At 40.7% G+C, this 21,952-nt stretch overlaps 1 protein-coding gene across 1 annotated transcript in view; it reads right to left on the bottom strand.

Moving 5' to 3' along the window:
- Positions 1–18,267, bottom strand: part of LOC127572275 (hippocampus abundant transcript 1 protein-like) — a 63,661-nt gene extending 45,394 nt beyond the window's left edge. The window contains exon 1 of the mRNA XM_052019302.1: positions 17,874–18,267. Coding sequence (XP_051875262.1) covers positions 17,874–18,101 — 228 coding nt within the window. The 5' untranslated portion in view covers positions 18,102–18,267. The remainder of the gene's footprint in view (positions 1–17,873) is intronic.
- Between the last annotated feature and the right edge of the window lie 3,685 nt (positions 18,268–21,952).

Below are 21,952 nucleotides of genomic sequence, written 5' to 3'. Positions count from 1 at the left end.
TCTTGTCATGATGAAGAAACTGAAAATTTGTCTTAAGAACAAAGGAGTAGGGTCATTCGGTCCTTTGAGCCTCCTCTGCCATTTAATGCCATCATGTTGACTGTCCACCTTAACCCATCAAATTGTAGGTTTGTCAATAATGGGTGAACCATGTGAGTGTCAATGCATCAGGGTACATTGTGATGTTTGAAGTTGTGAATAACTCAAGTGGCACTCCGAAGTGGTGATCATTCTTCTTCAGCTACAGAACTATCCAGAACTTCCTTCACAGCCATGAAATGCTTTGCAAAAAGTGGAACAAATTCACCTTCACTGCTGCATATGCAGCTCCTGATATAATCTTGCAGCAACAGCATGTTGATGATGGGGAGTCTGTGCCTGAATTATCCCATGCATGCATACACCCAGGCTCATCACGTGAACATCAGGACGATGTGGCATGCCCTGACAGCACAGCAGAAGAACTCTTTGTCACTGTCTATTTCTTCCTCCTCTTGCTCGGCATGCTGGGCACATTCTATGTATCTATGATTGCTAGATGTATAACATGGGGTAAACAATGAAATGCACAACTCTCACTAGAGTACGGCAGGACACCCTTATCTGAACCAAGGAGCAGATTCACTGAGAACCCCTAGAACAACCTCCACCATGCTCCCCACTACCATGTCTGTATTTTCAAGTAAACTTTCCAGTACTAACAGATCAGATTGGTTTGAGTAGTCAAGGCGAGGTTTGTCTTTCAAGAGTCATTCAGCTGATGGCTATGTCGGCTAAAATATGGCTGGCACAGTGGACTGTCTCAGAATGAATGACTCAGATGAACTACCCAAGTGCATGGCATCAGTCAGGAAGGATCTTGTGCCAGTGGTCACATACTATCTGGTCCTTCAGTAATTAATAGTCTGTGTTTAATTAAGGGTACCAAGTTGAGAAGTATACCCTAGAGTGCACAAGGGTGCTGATGTTCACTCCCTGAACCATCAGGAAACCCGTAATCTATGAAAATCCATGCGCTCATGCTGCCTACTGCTCTTTACTCAAGTGAAAGGAGATGAGTCTCCCTTCCACATCCTCAAGTACAGAGTATTAGTTACGTCTGATGTGCACAAATCCTAATTTGCTACATACATCAGCCACCAATTCCTAGAAGTTACAAAGCTCAGGACGACAGTGACTTTACCTATCAGTCAGCAGTGATGTGGAAAATCATAATCTCTAGGTACATCGCTTTGCAGAAAGGTTGTTATAGGAGCACAGCTCAGAGGTTCCTCGGGAGATCGCCCCACTTTTCTAGAACCCTTCTCTTCCACTTCCTTTGGCCTCCAAGTCTGTGCATTTGGTTCCATTCCTCTTAATTCTCATCAGATGAGGTCCACTGGGACCAGGATGAAATGATCCAGTTTTAAGAGAAATAGGGTCCACCTTCTAAAGGTTTCCTGAATGTTCATGGACCCTGTGGTTCCAAACCTCATGTGGCAGATGCTCCAATTTGCTCTCTAACACTGTTCCCAGCAGTTGATGACCCCGTTAAACAATGCAGATGCATAGTACGTCCTTGTTCGCCACTGCATGCACCATAGTAATTGCATATATATTAATCAATTTATTAACAGAGTGCAGGAGGACTGTCATCACATTTGTGTACATTGTGCACGTGCACATCCCACAAAAGGAACCATATGAAAATTGTAACAATCAATTTTGTAATTAAAACCTAACATTGAAAATACACAAGAGGTCAAATGAACAAGTCTCTAAAAGAATGAAAAAAAAAGGTAAAGTTATACAGTGAATAACCAGATGGTTGGCTGGGGCTTTTTCTATATTTGTACCCAAGCATAATCTTGGTGTAAATCAATTATGTCATTTAAAATAGGTTTTGTTCATTTCCTTGGTCTGTTGAAAACATTCTGAATGGATGTCTGTCTGTCACGAAAACAGAAACATCAACGTCAACCCCTGACTCGACACCTAAAATTGTACTAGTTTTGGTGGAGGGGAGGTTCTCTCAATATTGTGACTAGTTATTCAGCAAGTCCAGTCTTTGGTCATTCAATTGCATTTCTAAATGCTTAAAAATTTACCTGAGACCAGTGTTTCATTTTCTGACACATTTAATTCTCATTCAGTCACAACATAAACTGAAACACGAGTCAAAGAGAAAGTGATTTTAAAAAAGTATATAATTTAAGTCTATTTTAAGCCCAGCCACCTTCTAATGAGATTGAGAGGATACTGAGGACAAGTTTGCTTCAGAAAAACAAGGGTGATGTTTTCTGATCTAACTTCTGGGTTGCATTTAGCCAGCAAAATTAAAGCTGGAATTTTTTTAAATGCATTTCCTTGAACCACAGAGTTGGAGGTCCAGTCAAAGCACTTATGAGTAAATGCATGATTGTTAATCTGTATCATAAAATACATGTCAATTACAGGATCGATACCCAGTCACTTCCAACAATCCACTGTACAACTGTAAAAGCACAAAATCTGGTAACAATTCATTGACATTAGGATTAACCTCATTACTTTAATTAGCACACTTTAATTGACAAATCCTCAAATTGCAGTCAAAAAAATAACTGGAATTTTGAATGACTTTGCTTTATGTAAGCCAAAACGAAATGGTGTGAAACCTGAAGCTCTACTTGCCAATTGCAGAATTTTTTTTAATCATTTACAATTGCTCAGTACAAAAACAACATTTTGCTATTTCTCAATTTAGTCCAGAGTTCTTGTATAGTTATACTCAGGTTGTAGGAATTGGTTATAACCTACTTCAAGTCACATAACTACAATCCATAGACAATGTGCCCCTAGGGGGCAAAGGCTCAGCTTAAATTGAGCTCCAGTGCAAGTTTCACTAGCTTGAACGTACCACTGACACCTGTCATGCCCTTCAATAGCAGCTCATCCATTTTCCACTGACCAATTTTAGGCCACAACTTTCAAATATGTTTTAAGGAAGAGGAGAAAAAGAACAAAAGATCATTTGATTACAGCATGTTAACAGCTCTGGGAGCAGTGTGCAATGGGAATGAACAATCCTGTGCATTTTGGTGTCAGCACTTACTGGGGAGATTCTATGTCACAGTCCAACAACACGACAGTCTAGTTGTTTTCGGAGTGGTATTAGAACAGATCTTTGGCTTCTATTAGCATTGGCAAGCACTTAAGATATCCCAAAATTATCCAAGGCCACTTGGTATCTTATGGACCCAGAACTTTCTCAAATTCAGGACAAAAAAAATATTGGAACAAAAATGTTTTTCTATCATGAAAAACTGAGAGAAAAATTATTGAAGCAATGGAACAAATAATTCGGCTCACTACAACAAGCTACAGGAAGGCCACATCTCAGATTGGGTTAATGTAAATTATTTCAAGACCAGATGGTAGGTGTCATTATTATGGAGAGAGACCAATTTTAACTCCAGAAGTACTATATTGAGCATCATAGACTAAAGTCAAATCTTGTATCAAAAGTGGCATCCTGCATTACATAATGCAACTTCTGGAGTGGATCTTTAACTTTGTTACTCAGAGCCATGAGCGCTGTCAGGGAAACTACAGCATCATACTGATAGTCCCCTGAAGGCCAAGGTCATCATTATGGACACGCTATCATCTGGGAGCCCTAAAGCTGCCTTTCCCAGTGAAGCCTTGTTTATTATGTATGGAGTTACAAAGGTAAATTTACCTCAAGACTGATAGGAGAAAACAATAAATGTTGTCTTAGGGGGGCTTAATGTACACATCATACAATTTCATGGACTTGTACTTCCCCTGAAAATACGGAATGGTGACAGCAAAGGCTGGGAAATATTGCCAACATTTTTGGTTTCAGTTGCCCAAAGCATTGCTTATTTAGGAAATCTCCAACTTCTGGGAATTATTCCTTCAGTTTAAAATCATAGATTTGACCAGATGTAATGAAAGTAATACTTAATTCCAATGCTTATCCTCACCTCAATTCTAAAATGGATTCAGTGCTTTGACGACAAGAATCATGATCAATTTAAGAATCACCCCATTGTTTGAAAATATGTTCTGCATCTCAAGTTCAATGTCAGTAAAGAACTCTGGAGTGTTTTTAATATGTTTATTAGTGTTTCAAACAATAAAACTCATTTTTATGCAGTTACTTGACTAACAAAGCCAGCAGACATTTGTTCAAACTTCAATTAGACAGATTATAGTATGCTTGTCTCCTGTCCATTCACAGATATGAAGTCTTAGAGTTATATTTCAGACAGTTCTGGACAAATGCACAGACCATGGCATTGCTTTACCATTTGGTTTAGAAGTTTTCAACAAACTATTATGTCATGTCCATTCTCCTGCATAGGGCAATTACTTTTTAGTCGAGTCCCTTTAAGTGACTATTCCAACACCTTCCACTAACGCAAACAACAATTTCACTTTAAAAGGTCAAATTCATACTAAATAATGCCAATTTCAATGCAGTTCAAGTTTGTTATTCCCTGTAAAAATGTACACTAAACATCCTTTATTACCCAATTTGATACATTGGTCAGGTCAATGTGGAGTGGGCTCCCCTTTCCAAAAGGGAAAAAGTCTGGAAAGATTGGCCAACTGACATCTAGTGTGGCACAAACATGCTAAGGCAATTAGCCATGCAGCATCTATATGCTAGGAGCCAAAAAAAAAACTAAATCTTCAAGAAGGATGACTGCTAATCAGATCTACTAAATTTTGTGATTAAATTACACTAACAGTTTTTTCCAATGACCAAGAACATTTTATGCTGAAGTAACTGCTCAAAACTCCACTATATTCACAGAGGATACAGACTAGAAAAAGAATTCAGCAATCTGGCCTTGCGCCTTCAGTTTTTGGAGGATGAACAAGGAACACAGGAAATGAGACAACTGGAAAAATCTGTGCAGGACATCTGGTCAATTCCTAAAATGCATAACTGCTCAATTCCTCATTCTTTAAACAACCATTTTTCTCCCAAAATATCCACCTTCTTGACAAATTCACCCTGTTGTAACCTTGTTAGATTATAAACATTCTATACATCTTCCAATTTTGTTGACATTTCTAAAGTTTATGGCCATCTGGATCCAGCAGATTTTAAGTTATTCCTTTAAGCATAATCGAATTGCATCTCCCACAACTTTTCTTAAATATTTTTGTACTGTACAGCAACCAAAAGAGACACATTCTTGTACTTTATATGGAATTATTATTACTCTTATGAGCTATGCTCCATGGTTCTTACTTTTTCATTCCTGGATTCAAATAGATCTCCTTACTGTTGTTGGTCAATTTTTGTTAACAATCCAGAGCCTTCAAGTTCCTCTCCCACTTTGCACCCCAATATCTAAAGGCATACAGCTCATATCCCAAAGTTCATTCCTTTTTCTTGCCTTTTCTATATCAACTACATCAGGTCAACTACCCTATCTATCCAGATAGTCAGGTTTGGTTTACTTATTATTTGAAAGCAAGTTGAACAATATACAAAACTCCTGTCATAGAATTAACAGCACTGCAACAGATTAATGCAGTCTTTGATTTCTTAAAAGCACAAATTTACAGAGAGAAATATTTAAGGTTTCAGTTACACTTGAAGAAGAATTCTATGATGTATGGAAATCTCATTACTTAAGCTGGTGGAGAGTAAGACAGAAATCAAAGGCCAAATCACTCCAAACAAGTGCCAGAAAGTGTAATGAGCAAGATCAACAGCCTTAAAAACAAAGCAATGTGCTAAAGAATGAATCAGTCTGAATGAATAAGTATTCAGGACACTAAAGTCTCTATAATAAGTTGCAAAACAAAAAGCAACCCCTCACATAATTGTCCCATTCTCAGACCTGCTTCCAGGATAAACAACCCAGCATTTTTATAAAGTGACAAAACAGATTTGAGCAGTAGCAAATCAGCAGCTTGCACCCCACCTGATGTTTATTATGCAAGGTTGCTGATTTGCTACTGCACTTTGCATGTTACTTGAAAGCAATTTCACCTAAATAGGCCTTGGTTTACCATCTACGCACCTGGATTCTATGAATGTTGGCTTAATTCCAGTGATACACTGTGAAGACCAAGTTGTCCCTGGAGTGCCAAATGACGGTTGCTCTATAGCACGAGGCAGTCTAATTTCCCTTGTAACAATCTGAAAGGAGCACTTCACAGGGATGATCTGTGTTAGCCATCAAAATCAGCTGAGACAAAAGGACAATTCCTTACAGGATTCCACGAGTGAGGCAAAGTGACCCAGAAATGCTTATTGTTCTCTTTCTCTCAGTGGTGCCCATTTCAATTGAGTCGCTATGTGATCTAATTTCTGGGCCCCAGCTCTTAAATAATGAAGATTTATATCACCATCACAGCACAGTGCTAACATTTGTTTTTCACTGCAGCCAGCAATACCTGAACTACAATAATACCTCATTACACAAAAAAAAATTACAGCAAAGTCTGAACTGGTCTTGCTGCATACAGATATGGGCTGTTTCATTTGCTGTGAAAGGAACTGAACATGCAGCAAACACCCCACTTTTGAACCTTATGACGGAAGGAAGGGCACTGAAGCAGCAGCTGGAGAGAATTAGTTCGACTATGGCTTCTCGATGCCACTCTTGCCCAGACACAGACTTTCTTCCCCCCCTCATGTGGGCATGGGTTTCCATTTCCTCAAAATGCCCTGACTAAATGTGTGTCCAGGAAAAAGCTACCCAACACCACACTGGGGCTAAATACTACAGATACTGAGTTTGCTTCCCAAGGTACTTTAGGGCAAGAATAGGCATTTGCAGGCACTCTACAACTGAAGCCAACTTGGAAAAGGCTGAAGAATGGCACAATACAAAAGGGAATGGGTGGTGTATGTTCAATACCTCACTAGAGATCTTGGTGGATTTGTCTAGAATCCAGAGACAGAACCACTTCAGATATATTCACGGCCAAAGGTGGGTGCAGATGGCCCCAAGTGATCAAAGGTAGGAGTCAAGTCTCAAAGACCTGGGTAAAGGTGCAGCAAGAACCATTGGGGAGTTTGCCACAAATTTAATGTTCACTGTCAAAAGACAAGGCATTCAACATACGTCTTTGCACAAACCTTGGAACCCAACTTTACTAATTTATAACTTAATTTAATTTATACACTCAAAGGCCCAAACATGGTGCAATGTCCAATGACTAATATCTCAACTTCATTTTAGCATAAGCAAAAACCACTCAAGTCTCCCAGTGAAGTAGAAACTCGCACTGCTGTCACATAGATGACATCCGTTTGTAACTGGGGCTTGTAGACTACAATAGTATACTTGCAATCTGCCCCTCAATACATTACAAAGACATCAGAAGCACCTCTAGCAGCAGTCATTTTGTGGAGCAAAAATAGTTTTTGTTTCAAGACCATTTGTTTTTCTATTCTGTCAATATTGTTGCTGCATGCAGTCAGCCCACTCCCTTGGCCCCCAAGCAGAGATTATGCAGTCTGCAGTAGTCCTTCCCTACCCAACACTATTTTAAGGCAATCCCCCAAAGGCATCTGTAGTGTCATCCATTGGAAATCAACAGCTTTCCACCAGTGATGATGCCTACTGTGGTAATAATCCACAAGCCCATTACTGCAAGCAAAATGCATACAGATATTTCAGTTACATATAAATAAATTAATAAAATTATAATTTGTTAAAATCCCACTAAAGCCAAGAACACATTGATTAATGGACTTCATTTGAAATATGGCATGATTTAACTTTTGAATATCTTTTTATTGCAGCTTTTAGTCTTCCACTAGACCAACAAGATACTATGATGGAGGGTAAGGTGTGGGTTATCAGGAAATTAGGTTGCGTTTGCTGGAAGAGGAGGAATTTTTCCATAAACAATCTGTACAGAAAGGTGGCTCTCCAGGTTATCTTATCCAGTCCCTCTTGCCCTTCAGATGATTGGTGTACCACTGGTGGCAATTGCTGTGCCTGCACATTGAGAAGGTTTGGCACCATGTAGTAAATCCCAATGGATCTTAATATCCACATTGCTGTGTATTGCATAGCTCCTCCAGAATCATCCAGGTAGCCAAGTATGGCATCGTGGCAATGGTATACTCGATCACATTTCATGTGTCGCCTTGGCTTTGATATACACGTGAGCTTGAGTGCAACTAGAAGCCATTAACCACGTTCTCTTTACCCAGTAGACGTACTATGAATTGCTTCAGGTGGCTCAGATGCAGCTGGCTTTACAGACTGTGGCAGAGTGAAAATGAATGCATGCTCAGGATACATGCTGCTGGCCTGCCCAGTCTGGTGCACAATACTCACTATATAAACAGTGATTAGATGCTGCGCTTCAAAAATCAATTCTGTCATGAGCCATTGATGAGATGCTGTGGCCACAAAATTACGTGCAGTCTGCAATCCTGACAAAACCATATGTTCTCTCTACCTAATGGTCTTGGATGAAAGTTAATGAAATATAGCAAGTGCCTAACTGGAAATTCAAATGACAATATTGCAGATGAAAGCAAGACAGATGAAATTTCATTGCCTTGTTCATTTTGACAGCCATTGACAACGTGATCCTTATTCTGCTGTACAATTGCAGCTGCGATTGCAGGAGATGGCAGTTTTCAGCAAGAAAGTCCTTAATTAAATTCAGTTGTCCCATATGTTGCTCTAAATCTGGTTTGTCAAGACCCTTCAAGAAGTCTTCTATCAATTGCTACACAACCTGGTGACTTCTCCAAATTCAACCAACTCTGGAAAACCCCAAACAACTGTACAGTACAATCATAACATGCATCCAGAAGTAAGAAACCAGCAATTAACTTGTCAGTAATTGACAAAGTGGAACATGCTATCCTAGCCAGTTCAAAGTACCAAGTAACCCGTTCATTCAAGATCTACCTTTACCTGATTTTGAATAACGAGACAGTGTTAATTAGTAATCTTACAAATAATCCCCCAGAGAAAATATCTTTACAAAGCAATGGATTTCTTTTATATATACAATTCAAGAGTCTCGGAGGAATCAAAAACAGATTTCTGCACTTAAAATATGCCAGTAATAAACAATGGCTAACATTAATGAAATATTTCAAAAATCTCCATGAATGTATATGCCATTGAGAGATAAAACTCAATGAATAAAGTGATCCAGCTGAGGAGGTTAAAAACAGTATTGGGTTAAGCAGCTTATAAATGGTTCCATGAAGAGTAGTAAGCATATGACTGGGAGGTTTATTCTAGAAAGCAGCAATGATGACCAAAAAAGGATAGAAACAGAAGGTAAATTATGGAAGTAAAACAGCAAGAAATTTTAATAATGATTAAACAGCTTCTATAGTTATGCAAATGAAAGAAGAGTATAACAAGAGTTAATGCAAGTCCATAGAGGCACTGGCAAAAGAAATTATAGAGCACTAAAGAAATGTCCAAGGTTATAAAAAAATATTTTGCAGAATATACAAATTTTGCAGAAATGGAGAGGAAAATCTGGTGTCCAATGACACTGAAATTAATATCACAATGAAATTCCTGGGAAAATTAAAAGCAGTAAAATCCCTACGCCGATGGCTTCCATCCTGGGTGCCAAGAGAGGTGTCTGCAGAAAAAGCTGATGCACCAGAAACAATCAGCGTTAGGAACTGTTCCAGCAGTTTGGAAAGTAGTGCAATGCAGCCATGAGTAAGGAGGGGAGGGGCAAAAAGAGAACTATGGACCCGTTAGCCTGACATCAGATTCCAGCATTTTGCCAATAACTATTATTAAGGACATGGTTACAGGACACTTAGAATCCTAAGTTAAATAGCATCAACATAGTTTTACAAAGGACTTTCAAAAGAAAATTGAATAGGAAACTAATCTGTAGAACCACAAGTAAGAACTTGGAGGGAACCAAATAGATTGTTCAATGAGGAACATTTCCTGAGTCCCAATAATATCTTTATACATATACAGGTTCAGTACTAATCATGGCCTTGTAAAATACAGTGAACGTGTCTTGAGGCAACAACTTGATTGAAATCCAATTAAGAGTCTTCAACTGTCTCAAGGTGGTCTTATTATGCTTCTAGAGCCTCTGACCAACCATCCTTGAATTCAAAGTCATGTTATATAGAGCAAATATATTTATATACATGAATACATTTAGCAACCATTCATGGTGTTGTATACTATGGTGATCAATTTCCAAATCACTTGAGTCAAGTGGCTACCTGCTGTGACAATGCAGCTGTTCCTCATAGAGAACAGTCTTTATTTACAGACCTATACTTTATGATTTCAAAATCAATAAATGTAGTGATTGGTTGTGAAATCATAAGAAAATGTAGTGTAGAATTACAGTGTGTCCGTGGTGGAGAGCATGTATTTTGTATTCAGTAGTAAGGACGTTATGGTGGCAAAATATGAATATCATTGTTGTTGCCATCCACTGAGTGGTAAATATATCACATTCCCATTTTCAACTTTGTAAATAGTGGAAAAGTTTCAAGAGATCAAGGACTGCAGAGGCAGGTCATTCTTTTAGAGTAACAGACTATGTAACTGGTCCAGTTAAGCTTCTGGTTAGTGATGAGCATCAAGATTTTGTTGGTTGGAAATGGTAGTGTCATTAAACAGCAGAGGAAGTGGCTAGTCTTTTTCAAGTTGAAAATGCTTATCACCCATCACTTCTATGAAATACAGTACTTCGTACTAGTTACGTATATTATATTTTACCATTTGAACTGCAAATGATCAGAGATAACAAGGGGGGCAGTGGCAGATATTGGGACCTTTCCTATTTCCAAAATGGATTAATTGATGAAACATCTGCTAGTTTCAAAGGAATTATACAACTCAAATTTATGCAGTCCTGTTCTTAATGGGCAAATTGCAACAGCCCCAAAACGTGTCTAACTTAGCACTGGTGGACAACCATGTATACTTACAGCTTTGAGATCAACAGCTTAGAATGGAAAGAAAATGTCAGAATGATGAACAAAATTCTCAAAAAAAAGGCTAAACCTACAGTTCAAGATAGAAGAGAGAAATATCAGAACCATAATGTAGTTAAACTAATACAAGGTAACAGGAAAATGCTGGAATCCATTCTTAAAGTGGCGATGAGGTATTTGAATAAGATCACTTCCTTAAGGGTCAATGTGGTTTTATCAACGGAAGAGCGTGTACGAGGTCTACTTGAAATGTAACTAGCACGATAGAGGAGGGCAACCACTGGATGAAGTACATTGGAGTTTTCAGATAAAGTCATACAGCACAGAAACAGGCCCTTCGGCCCAACTGGCCCATGCAGACCAAGATGCCTATCCAAGCTAGTCCTATTTGACCATGTTTGGCCCATATCCTTCTCAACCTTTCCTATCCACGTACCTATCCAACTGTCTTTTAAAATTTATTATTGTACCAGCCTCAACTACTTCCTCTGGCAGCTCATTCCATATATGGATCACCCTCTGTATAAAAAAGTTGCACCTCACAAGATCACAAGACAAGGGAGCAGAAGCAGGCCATTCAGCCCATCGAGTCTGCTCCAAGGAAAAGGGAAAAAGAAATGGGGAATGGGGAGGAAAAAAAACCTATTCTAATCCCAATTTCTGGCTTTATCCCCATATCCCTTGATACCTCTGCAACTATTAAAGCTTCCACCACTCCCCTTAAACCTATGCCCTCTAGCTCTCAATACTCCAGACCTGGGAAAAAGACAAAGACAGAGTGCATTCACCCTATCCATACCCCTCATGATTTTATATACCTCTGTAAGATCACCCTTCAATGACAGGCAAAAGGTCCTTTCATGAAATGTAGAGTCACAGAGCAAGGGTAATAAATGAGAAGTTTGGCTAAAAGGACAATTTTCAGGTTGGAAGGCTAACACCTTGTAGGGTGTCCTAAGGATCAGTGCTGGGCTCTCAACTATTCAGAATTTATATTAATAACAATGGACAGAGAGAGTGCAATGTACGCAGATCTTACAAAATTAAAAAGCCAAGTGGAAGAATGAGCTATGAGACCACAATTGTCTAAAAAGGAATAGAGACAGTTTACATGACGTTGGCATCGTGGTGCAGCTTCACAGCTCCAGCGACCTGGGTTTGATCCTGAGTGCTGACTATGTGGAGTTTGCACATTCTTATTGTGATTCTGGGTTCTAAAATTTCTTTCCAGAAATGTGGTTGTTTGCTGATGATTGTGCCAAGTTCAATTCCATTTGCAACTCCTTAAGCAAAGGAACAGTTCATGCCTGCATGCAGCAAGACCTTCACAATATTTAGGAATGGGTTAAATGTAATATAATACCTGCACTTCAAAAGTGCCGCACAATAACCATCTCCTCCAAGAGAAAGTCTAACCAGCTATTCTTGATATTCAATGACATTACCATAACCCAGTCACCCATTGTCAAATTCTGGATAACTGCCATTGACCAGAAACTCAACTCGAGCAGTCACGTAAATATTGTGGTTATAGAGAATAAGTTACCATCCTGACTTGGAATATTTTGCTGGTCTTTCATTGTCATTGGGTCTCAATCCTGAAGCTCCCTATCCAACAGCATGAAAGACTGCAAGTTTATGAAGGTGACTCACCACCAGGGTAGGTCACCTTTTCAATGGAACCTATATGCCCCAAAATTAATAAAAACAAACCTTTTGCAAGTTTATTTTTGCACTTTACACCCTTCAACAATAACCACTGATATTACTGGATTCAAGAGTAACTGATAGTAAATATATTAGGAAACTTTCTTTACATTTGGCTGTAATCCAGCTCAGATTAATGGCAGTGATGCTGGTCTCCATGATGATTTGCAAACCTGTGATCTTATACAGGTGAACCAGGCATTATGGGGTGTTGCATTCCCAGAAAACGGTCCGTATTGCAATTTTCAGATGGCGTATCGCTGCATCTGCATACACGTCACACGTCAAGAAACGCGAGTTGAAAAAAAAAGTTTATGCTTATCTACTCCTCCTCCCCCCTGCCCCCCCACATCACCCACTAAATTCTGTATCTCAAATTTTTGGGTTGTGATTTGTTAATTCTGCAAGGGGGAATTTTCATTACCTGAAAGCTGTAATGTGGGAGGGAGGGGTGAAGGAAAAAAAATTGCCTTTACTGGATAACTTTGCATGTACATTAGTGACGCATGACACTAGTTGTGAATCGACAATAGGAATGGCCAATTTGGGCACCAAAAGATCACGTTGTTGATATATAGCACTGATTTGTAAATGAAGTAGGTTCATTAAACCACACAAGAGTCGTGTAACCTCTGCCTTCAGCTAATGAAAATAAGAGGAACTGAAAGCAAAGCAAGATTTTTTTCAGAAAGAATTCAGCCAAACTTATTCTGATATCCTCAAGAAAGGAGACAAATCCATCTGCAGTAACTGCCACAGGGAAATTCATCCTCAGAGTCCTCCTCACCCACCTCCTCCCTGCCACAGAACAGCTGCTCCCCGAATTGCAGTGTTGATTCCATCTGTCTAGAGTTACTGTGGACATGATGCTCAAAACGCTATAATGCCTGGACAAGCACCAACCACCACACAAAACTTTTGTTGAGCTCATTAAAGCCTTTGACCCCGACAACCAGGAAGAACTATGGAGCACCTTCCTCAAATTTGGCTGCCTGCAAAAACTCATCTTCAATTTACATTTGCTTCATGATGGCATGAAAGCTATGGTCCCAACCAGTTAGTCTAAAACAGAGCTAATCGCAGTGTAGGCTGTATCATCACCCCAACACTTTCAATCTTTCTTGCTACAATGCTGCACATCATCTCCAACAAGCTTCTTGGAGTTAAACTAATCTACAGGACAAATCAGAAACTGTTGAACTTTCATCTTTACTCCAGAACCACAATCATCCCAAACTTCGTAGCCATGCTACAGCATGCAAATACTTGTGTCTGTGAACTTTGAGACTAAATTCCAAGTCATCTGACTCATTCACTGATGCATACAAGGCCATGGCCTTTATAGTTGATGAAGCCAAGGCAAGCTCCCTCTAACAATTTATCCCTGCTATACAACACCACTCTCCAAAAAAAAAGTTCTTGACAAGACCCTGGAAAACGTGGACCATATGTTGGAAGCCACCTCTCACCAAAAGCAGAAATCAATGAAATTCACTGTTGCCCTCAATGCACCAGCATAGCATCTGGATGCCTGATGATCAAGAATTCAAACCCAGTGCAAACCTCATGGTGTACTAGGCAGTACTGTACCCTACCATCCTATAAGCTTCTGAGGCCTGGACTAGCTATTTAGCTGGCACCTCAAAGCTTTGGAGAGATACCACCAATGATATTCCTGTAAAATCCAATAAATCCACTCGCAGAATAAGTGAACCGCCATCGATGTCCTCTTCCAGGCCAACAGCCCCAGTAACCAGGTCCTAATTATGCTCAGTCACCTGCATTGGGATGGCCTCGTCATTCACATGCCTAACACCAGACATTTGAAACAAACTACTCTGTCACAAGGAAAATATTCCAGGATGTTCTCAAAAAAAAATCCTCATTGATGCTTGGGAATTCCTGGCTCATCACCAATCATATTAGAGAAGCAGCATTCAGGATGGCACTCAGAACCCAGGATCCATGCAACAGGAGCACACAGAAGCCCACTGTAAACAGTGGGAGTACATCACCTCATACAACCAACTTGCCTGCCCCATAATGGTAGACTCTGCAAATGCCCTGTTAGCCTATGGGTTCTAAGGTAACCAGTGTGGAAGCAAGTTATCCTTAATCACAAGGGACTTCTTAACATCATCTTAATTCCATATCTTTTAATTATTCACTCAATCAATTTACACCCAGTATCACTCTCGTGAATCTGTGCTGCACCCAATCCAAGATCAATTCATCCCTCAGAGTTTAATACATGGAATTAAGTCAGTACCAGATCATCAATATGGAATTGAGCCTTAATCATAGCCAACACGTAACATTTTAGAAATCATAAAACTGAGAAACAAGTATTCCCAGGCAGCTTTCACAAACTATTTTTCTCCCAAAATTCTATAGTACCAAAGATTGTGTAAATTTTCAAGCATGTAACAAGTTCACATTACAAATAACAAAATGTTTGAATTTAAAGTTATAAAACACTGTACTTTGTCTTGAAAGGTATAAAACTGGATAAAAAGTTATAATCCATAGCACTTTCCAAATAGTGTCAAAATTGGCAAACAGTTTTAATTCAATGAGTTTAGGTCAGCACTTAAACCAATTTTGTAAAGGTGCACTTCCAAACTGGATCTTACTCACCAGGAGTATGCCTGGATTCCATGGACAAAAATTCACAGGGTGCTGCCTAGCACTGTTTGAGCCTTAATCATAGACAACACATCACAATATTTTAATTACAAGGTGCAACAGAGAACTTGCCAACAGTCTACAAGGCGATGCATCAAAAAAAAACCACACAGAACTAAAATAGATTATTGTACAAGTTCCTGACTACAAATGAGCCAAAGAGAAGATGTGAATAAAAACAGAAAGAAACAAATGCACCCAAGTTTGCTCTCGTATTCTTCCTTAATGAGGAAATAAGTGTGGAACAACCAAAGAGTTAGAGCTAGGTTACAAACACCACAGGGACAGCTGGCATAGGAAATTAGAAATGCATCTGTGTGACACCTTAATGTTCTAACATTAGATCCAAGGATCCATTAGCTCAGGTAAAACTTGACAAAAAAATGCTAATCATAGCCCTGAAGTCCCCTGAATCTTGAATAAAGGATACAGATGATCTAAGTTTTAAATATAAATAGTAATATACAGTACAAACACAAATGTATGTGCATGTATTCCAAGGGTAGAACACAGTCACAAGAATCCTCCTTTCTTTTGAGTCCAGGATATTGTAGCAGAAAACTATATGCCCGATTACACAGAACCGCCTCCAAAAAAAGTGTCAGCAGTGCAGCAGGTAGTGATGCTGCCTTACTACTCCAGCAAACTGAATTTGCCCCTGATTGAGTTCTCTGTGGAGTGTGCACATTCTCCGTGATTGAGTGGGTTACCCCGGATGTTTCAATTTCCTAAACATCCCAAAGATCAGCTGGTTAATTGGCTGCTGTAAATTATCAGCATTTTCTACTCTTATTTTAGACTTCCAGCACCTGCAATTTTTTTGATTCTCATTAAATTGGCTACTGTAAAGATCATCCCAAAGACAGCCTCTATCACAGGTGGATGGGGAGTTTACAGCTATAGAATAGGTGAGATGGGAATTGAGCTGATGGGATTAAGACTATGTATAATTACAATAAATAATTTATTTCATACATAAAACTATAGCAAAAGATACCAAGTGGTAAACTGGATTGCTGCTCTAGTCACAGTTATACCAAATTTAAAAACAGAATATTGGAAATTTTGCAGTTAATTTTGAGCCTAAAATTTAATAATACTTTCAGATGATAGAATCCAAACAAAGCTTGTACAATCACCAGATCCCAGGTGTTCAATGATGTAATGTTTTGATAACCTCTTCTATACTCTATGTCCTATTTCAACAATTACAAAAGAATGAATGTTTTGGAAAGTTGCCACTCCATCCTATTTAGCAACGTTTAAACAATACTACTACACTACAATTTACTGAATTAATCGCGTCCTGATTCTGCAGTTGGTTATTTTAACTGCAATCCCAAAAGAGGCATGTTAGATTTATTTAAAACAGTCCAATTTAACAGCTGCATATTAACAAGATATTCTTTTATTAAATAATAAGTCTTATGACCTACTTATTCACAAAGGCACCTTCAAATTATGCTTCTAGTCTGCTTTTAATATTTTTGTTCCAGTTTCATAAACCACACCCTTCCAACGATATTTTCATGTGATACCAGCAAGTAAAGCGAAGCCGTATCACAGAAAATCAAATTTCTTCTGTTACTCAAGGACGGAAACCCTCTTCACCACATTCAGCTGCTGAGAAACCAAGGAACACAAGACCGTGGAAATTTAGATGGGACGACGGTTATGGGACTCCAAGACATCCGAAGCAACTTGGGTATCCGGGTTTCTGGTCATCATGGTATGAAGTACCAAATAGAAGTGTCTAAAAGAAATTTGGGATAAGGATCCCAACATTATACTGCTGGTGTTCAGCTAAATACTATTAAAAGTTTGGAATTTGCAAGTAACATCAAACAGCACAAGTGTGTTCATGACATTTAAAATATTTTATTTTTTTGACTTGAGCCGACAACGAATGTTGTGATTTTATCAACAACGTTTACTTGCTTTGCACCATTGTCTTATCTAATCAACATCTACTTGCATTTGTCCCAGAATTTTCATAAACTGACACTCAACTAAACACTTAGTATGTAATCACTTATACTAAGAAAGAAAGTGGGGCAAAAGAAGAAACGGAAATACTATAATGGGACACGCGACTATTCTCTCCAGCGGAAGAATTCTTCAAGTTCTTTGTTACACTTTTAATCCTAATGCAGTAAAAAAAGATACAAGGCCTTTGGGATGTCGGTACAATGAGAAGCCAGCTAGCAAAATCGGAATTTATTTTCCTAATGACAGCCGATTATTAAAAGCTGGGTCAAGTCGCTAAAACTTGAAGAAATCCTTTGCAAACGTTTCGATAACAATTCCGGGAATAGTGAAGTTCGGAACTAATTGTGGGAGGAGGACGTGCTTTTTTGCGACCCATCAACCATTTAAAAAGTCGTTAACGGTCACAAAAGCCACGAGTCTTCAACAAGTTTTTGTTTTTTTACAGAAAATGCGACAAGATTTATGTCCACCATATCACAACATTTGAATGAGCAACACCCTAATTTCGGCAAATTTCCAAAACATCCAAATGTTATGATAAATCGGTGCTGAAATATTGACTACTTACTGCAGATGGATCTCTCATGATAATCTTTTTAGCCAGCGTGACGGTGCGGCTTGTTCTTTTTTTCTCCTGTGTCATCCTGTCACATTTTACAAGGGCTGCGAGGTGCTCGCCGCCCTCCGCTTGCAGCTCTACCGCGGGAGGGACGGGACGGCTGCTGACGGCAAAGGCGGCTGGGTTGGCGTTGCTGCCTGCGGCTGTGCGGAGCGGCGGCTCGGCGCTGTCACTCATCGAGCCATCGAACCTGAGCCCGTGCCCCGCTCGCTACATTGTAGCCGCCACATTCCCTGCTCGAGCTTCCCCGGGCCAGCGCCGCTCTCACGTGATACCGGGTGGAACAACGCGAGAGCCGTAAATTTCACCAGCGCTGAGATATTGGCGCCAAATCCAAAAACTGTATTTTGGTAAATTGGTTTATTATTGCCACATGTACCGAGGTACAGAGAAAAACTTGTCTTGCATACTGTCTATACGCTTTTTTTCATTACAACATTGCATTAAAGTAATAACAATGCAGAATAAAGTGTTACAGTGAAAGAGAAAGTGCAGTGTAGGTAGTAAGGTGCAAGGCCATAACGAGGTAGATTGTGAGGTCAAGAGCCCGTCTGATCTACTAGGGCACCGTGCAATGGTCTTATAACAGCAGGCTGGAAGCTGTCTTTGAGTCTGGTGGTACGTGCTTTCAGGCGTTTGTTTCTTTTACCCGATAGGAAGGGGGAGAAGACAGAATGTCCGGGGTGGGTGGGGTCTCTGATTATGTTGGCTGCTTTACAGAGGCAGTGAGAAGTGTAGACAGAGTCCATGGAGGGGAGGCTGGTTTCCATGATGTGTTGAGCTGTGTCTACAGCTCTCTGCAGTTTCTTGTAGTCAAGGGCAGTGCAGTTGCCATACCAAGCTGTGATGCATCTGGATAGGATGCTTTCTATGGTGCATTGATAAAAATTGACATGCCAAATTTCTTTAGCCTCCCGAGGAAATAGAGGAGTTGATGAGCTTTCTTGGCCATGGCATCTACAGGCTATTGGTAATGTTCACTCTGAGGAACTTCAAGGTCTTAACCCTCTTGACCTCAGCACCATTGATGTAAGTAGGACCGTATGCAGCGCCCCCTTCCTGAAGTCAATGACCAGCTCTTTTGTTTTGCTGACATTGAGGGAAAGGTTGTTGTCATGACATCATGTCACGAGGCGCTCTATCTCCTTCCTGTACTCCAGCTCATCGTTATTTGAGATACGGCCTACTATGGTGGTATCATCTGCAAAATTGTAGATGGAGTTAGAGCAGAATCTGGTCACAGTCATGAGTATACAAGGAGTATAATAAGGGGCTGAGGACGCAGCCTGTGGGGCACCAATGTTGAGAATAATCATGGTGGAGGTATTGCTGCCTATCCTTACTCCTTACTGATTGCGGTCTGTTGGTCAGGAAGTCAAGGATCCAGTTGCAAAAGGAGATGTTGAGTCCCAGGTCTAGGAGTTTGGAGATGAGTTCGCTTGGAACTATAGTATTGAAGGTGGAGCTGTAGTCAATAAACAATAGTCTAACATATGTGTCTTTACTGTGCAGATGCTCCAGAGATGGGTGTGGGGCCAGGGAGATGGTGACTGCCATGGACCTGTTTCAGTGATAGGCGAATTGCAGTGGGTCGAGGTTGTCTGGGAGGCTGGAGTCAATGTGTGCCATGACCAGCTTCTCAAAGCACTTCATGATAGTGGATGTCAGAACCACTGGTTGGTAGTCATTAAGGCACATTTTACCTTGTTTTTCATAGGTACCAGGATGATAGTGGTCTTCTTAATGCAGGTAGGAACCTCAGATTTGTGCATACTGCATCGAGGCCTTGTGCATAGTGTAATGCAGCTAATGTTAAATTATAGAGAGGATCACATGTGCACCTACACAAAGATTATTGGCAGTCAAGTTGAGTTTATCCCTAACTGTCAGATGCCATAGATGCAACGTACAGTATATTCAGACTTATATATAGCCTTTTTTTAAGTAAAGGTATTACGATATAAAATAAGAAAGAGACCAATTGAATGAGAATCAAAAAATTGCACATGTTGGAAGTCTAAAATGAAAGTAGAAAAAGGTTGAAAAACTCAGCAGGGTTGGCAGCGTCTGCGAAAAGAGAAACAATGCTAAAGTTTCAGGTCCTCGGCCCTCCTGCTGAGTGTTCCCCTCCCCCCCCCCCCCCCCCAGCGATCCTCCTGACTGTTGTGTACTCTGCTTCACAGAGACATGGCTCACCCCCAGCCATCCGGACACAGTGCTCCAGCCTGAGGGCTTCACCATCCACCGCATGGACCGGACAGCGGCATCAGGTAAAGGCAGAGGCGGCGGTGTTTGCTCCATGATTAACTCTTCATGGTGCACAGACACGGTGGTTCTGTCTTGGTCCTGCTCCCCCGACCTGGAACATCTGGCAGTCTGTCAGTCAAGTGTCGGCCACTTTATCTGCTGAGGGAATTCTCTGCTGTCATCCTGGTAGCGGTGTACATTCCACCCCTGGCAAACATCAGACTGGCACAGGAAGAGCTGAGCACCGTGAGCAGCAGTCATGAGACAGCGCACCCTGATGCCTTCCTGATCATCGCGGGGAACTTCAACCAGGCCAGCTTGAAGAAGTCTCTGACCAACTACCACCAACATGTCAGCTGCGGAACCAGAGGAACCAACACACTCGATCGCTGTTACACCACCATCAAGAACACTTACCGTGCTATCATGTGCCCGCACTTTGGCAAGTCCGATAACCTGGCTGTACTTCTACTCCCGGCATATAGGAAGAGGGTGAGAACCGTGAAGGTATGGTTAAGGGAGGTGAAGGAATGTTTACAGGACTGCTTTGAATCGGTGGACTGGACCATCTTCAGGGATTCATGTGCAGAACTGAATGAATATGTCACAGCCGTCATCAACTTCATCAAGACCTGCGTGGATGAGTGTGTGCCTTTGAGAACATACCAAGTTTCCCCAAACCAGATGCCCTGGATGAACCAGGAGATTTGCAGTCTGCTGAGGGATAGATCTGTGGTGTTCAAGACCAGTGATCCAGAATCCAACAAGAAGTCCAGGTATGATCTATGGAAGGCCATCATGAGAGCAAAAAGACAATTCCATGTGAAGTTAGAGACACAACTGGATGTACAACAGCTGTGGCAGAGTTTGCATGCCATTACTTCCTAGAAGGCGAAAACAAACAATATAAGTGGCAGCGATGCTTCACTCCCCGATGAGCTCATCGCCTTTTATGCACACTTTGAAAGGGAGAATAACACTACACCTATGCAAATCCCCACAGCATCCGATGACCCTGTGATGTCTGTCTCGGAGGTCGATGTCAGAACATCCTTCAAGAGGGCGAACCCCTGCAAGATGTCAGGCCCCGATGGTGTACCTGGCTGGGTACTGAAAACCTGTATTAACCAACTGGCTGGAATGTTCAAGGACATCTTCAACCTCTCACTGCTGATCTCTGAGGTTCCCACCCACTTCAAAAGGGCAGCAATCATACCGGTGCCCAAAAAGAGCAGGGTGAGCTGCCTCAACAACTATCGCCCAGTAGCACTTGCATCTACAGTGATGAAGTGCTTTGAGAGGTTGGTTATGGCTAGAATTAACTCCTGCCTGAGCAAGGACCTAGTGACAAGGAGGCATACAGGAGTGAGATAGATCGGCTGGTTGAGTGGTGTTGCAATAATAACCTCGCACTCGACATCAGCAAGACCAAGGAATTGATTGTGGACTTCAGGAAGATGAAGTCGGGAGAACACACACCAGTCCTGATTGAGGGGTCAGTGGTGGAAAGGGTGAGCAGCTTCAAGTTCCTGGGCATCAACATCTCAAGAGGATCTATCCTGGGCCCACATATTGATGCAATCACGAAGATGGCACGCCAGCGACTTGTTACCACCACCAGGGACAAGGTACAGGAGCCTGAAGATCCACACTCAGTGATTTAGGAACAGCTTCTTCCACTCTGCCATCAGATTTCTGAACAGTCCATGAACCCATTAACACTACCTCATTATTCTTTTTTTGCACTTTATTTATCTTTATTTATTTTGTAAATTACAGTA

Source organism: Pristis pectinata, chromosome 7 (assembly GCF_009764475.1).
Source record: "Pristis pectinata isolate sPriPec2 chromosome 7, sPriPec2.1.pri, whole genome shotgun sequence".
In the NCBI taxonomy this organism is placed as follows: Eukaryota; Metazoa; Chordata; class Chondrichthyes; order Rhinopristiformes; family Pristidae; genus Pristis; species Pristis pectinata.
This window is presented reverse-complemented; position numbering and strand designations above follow the sequence as displayed.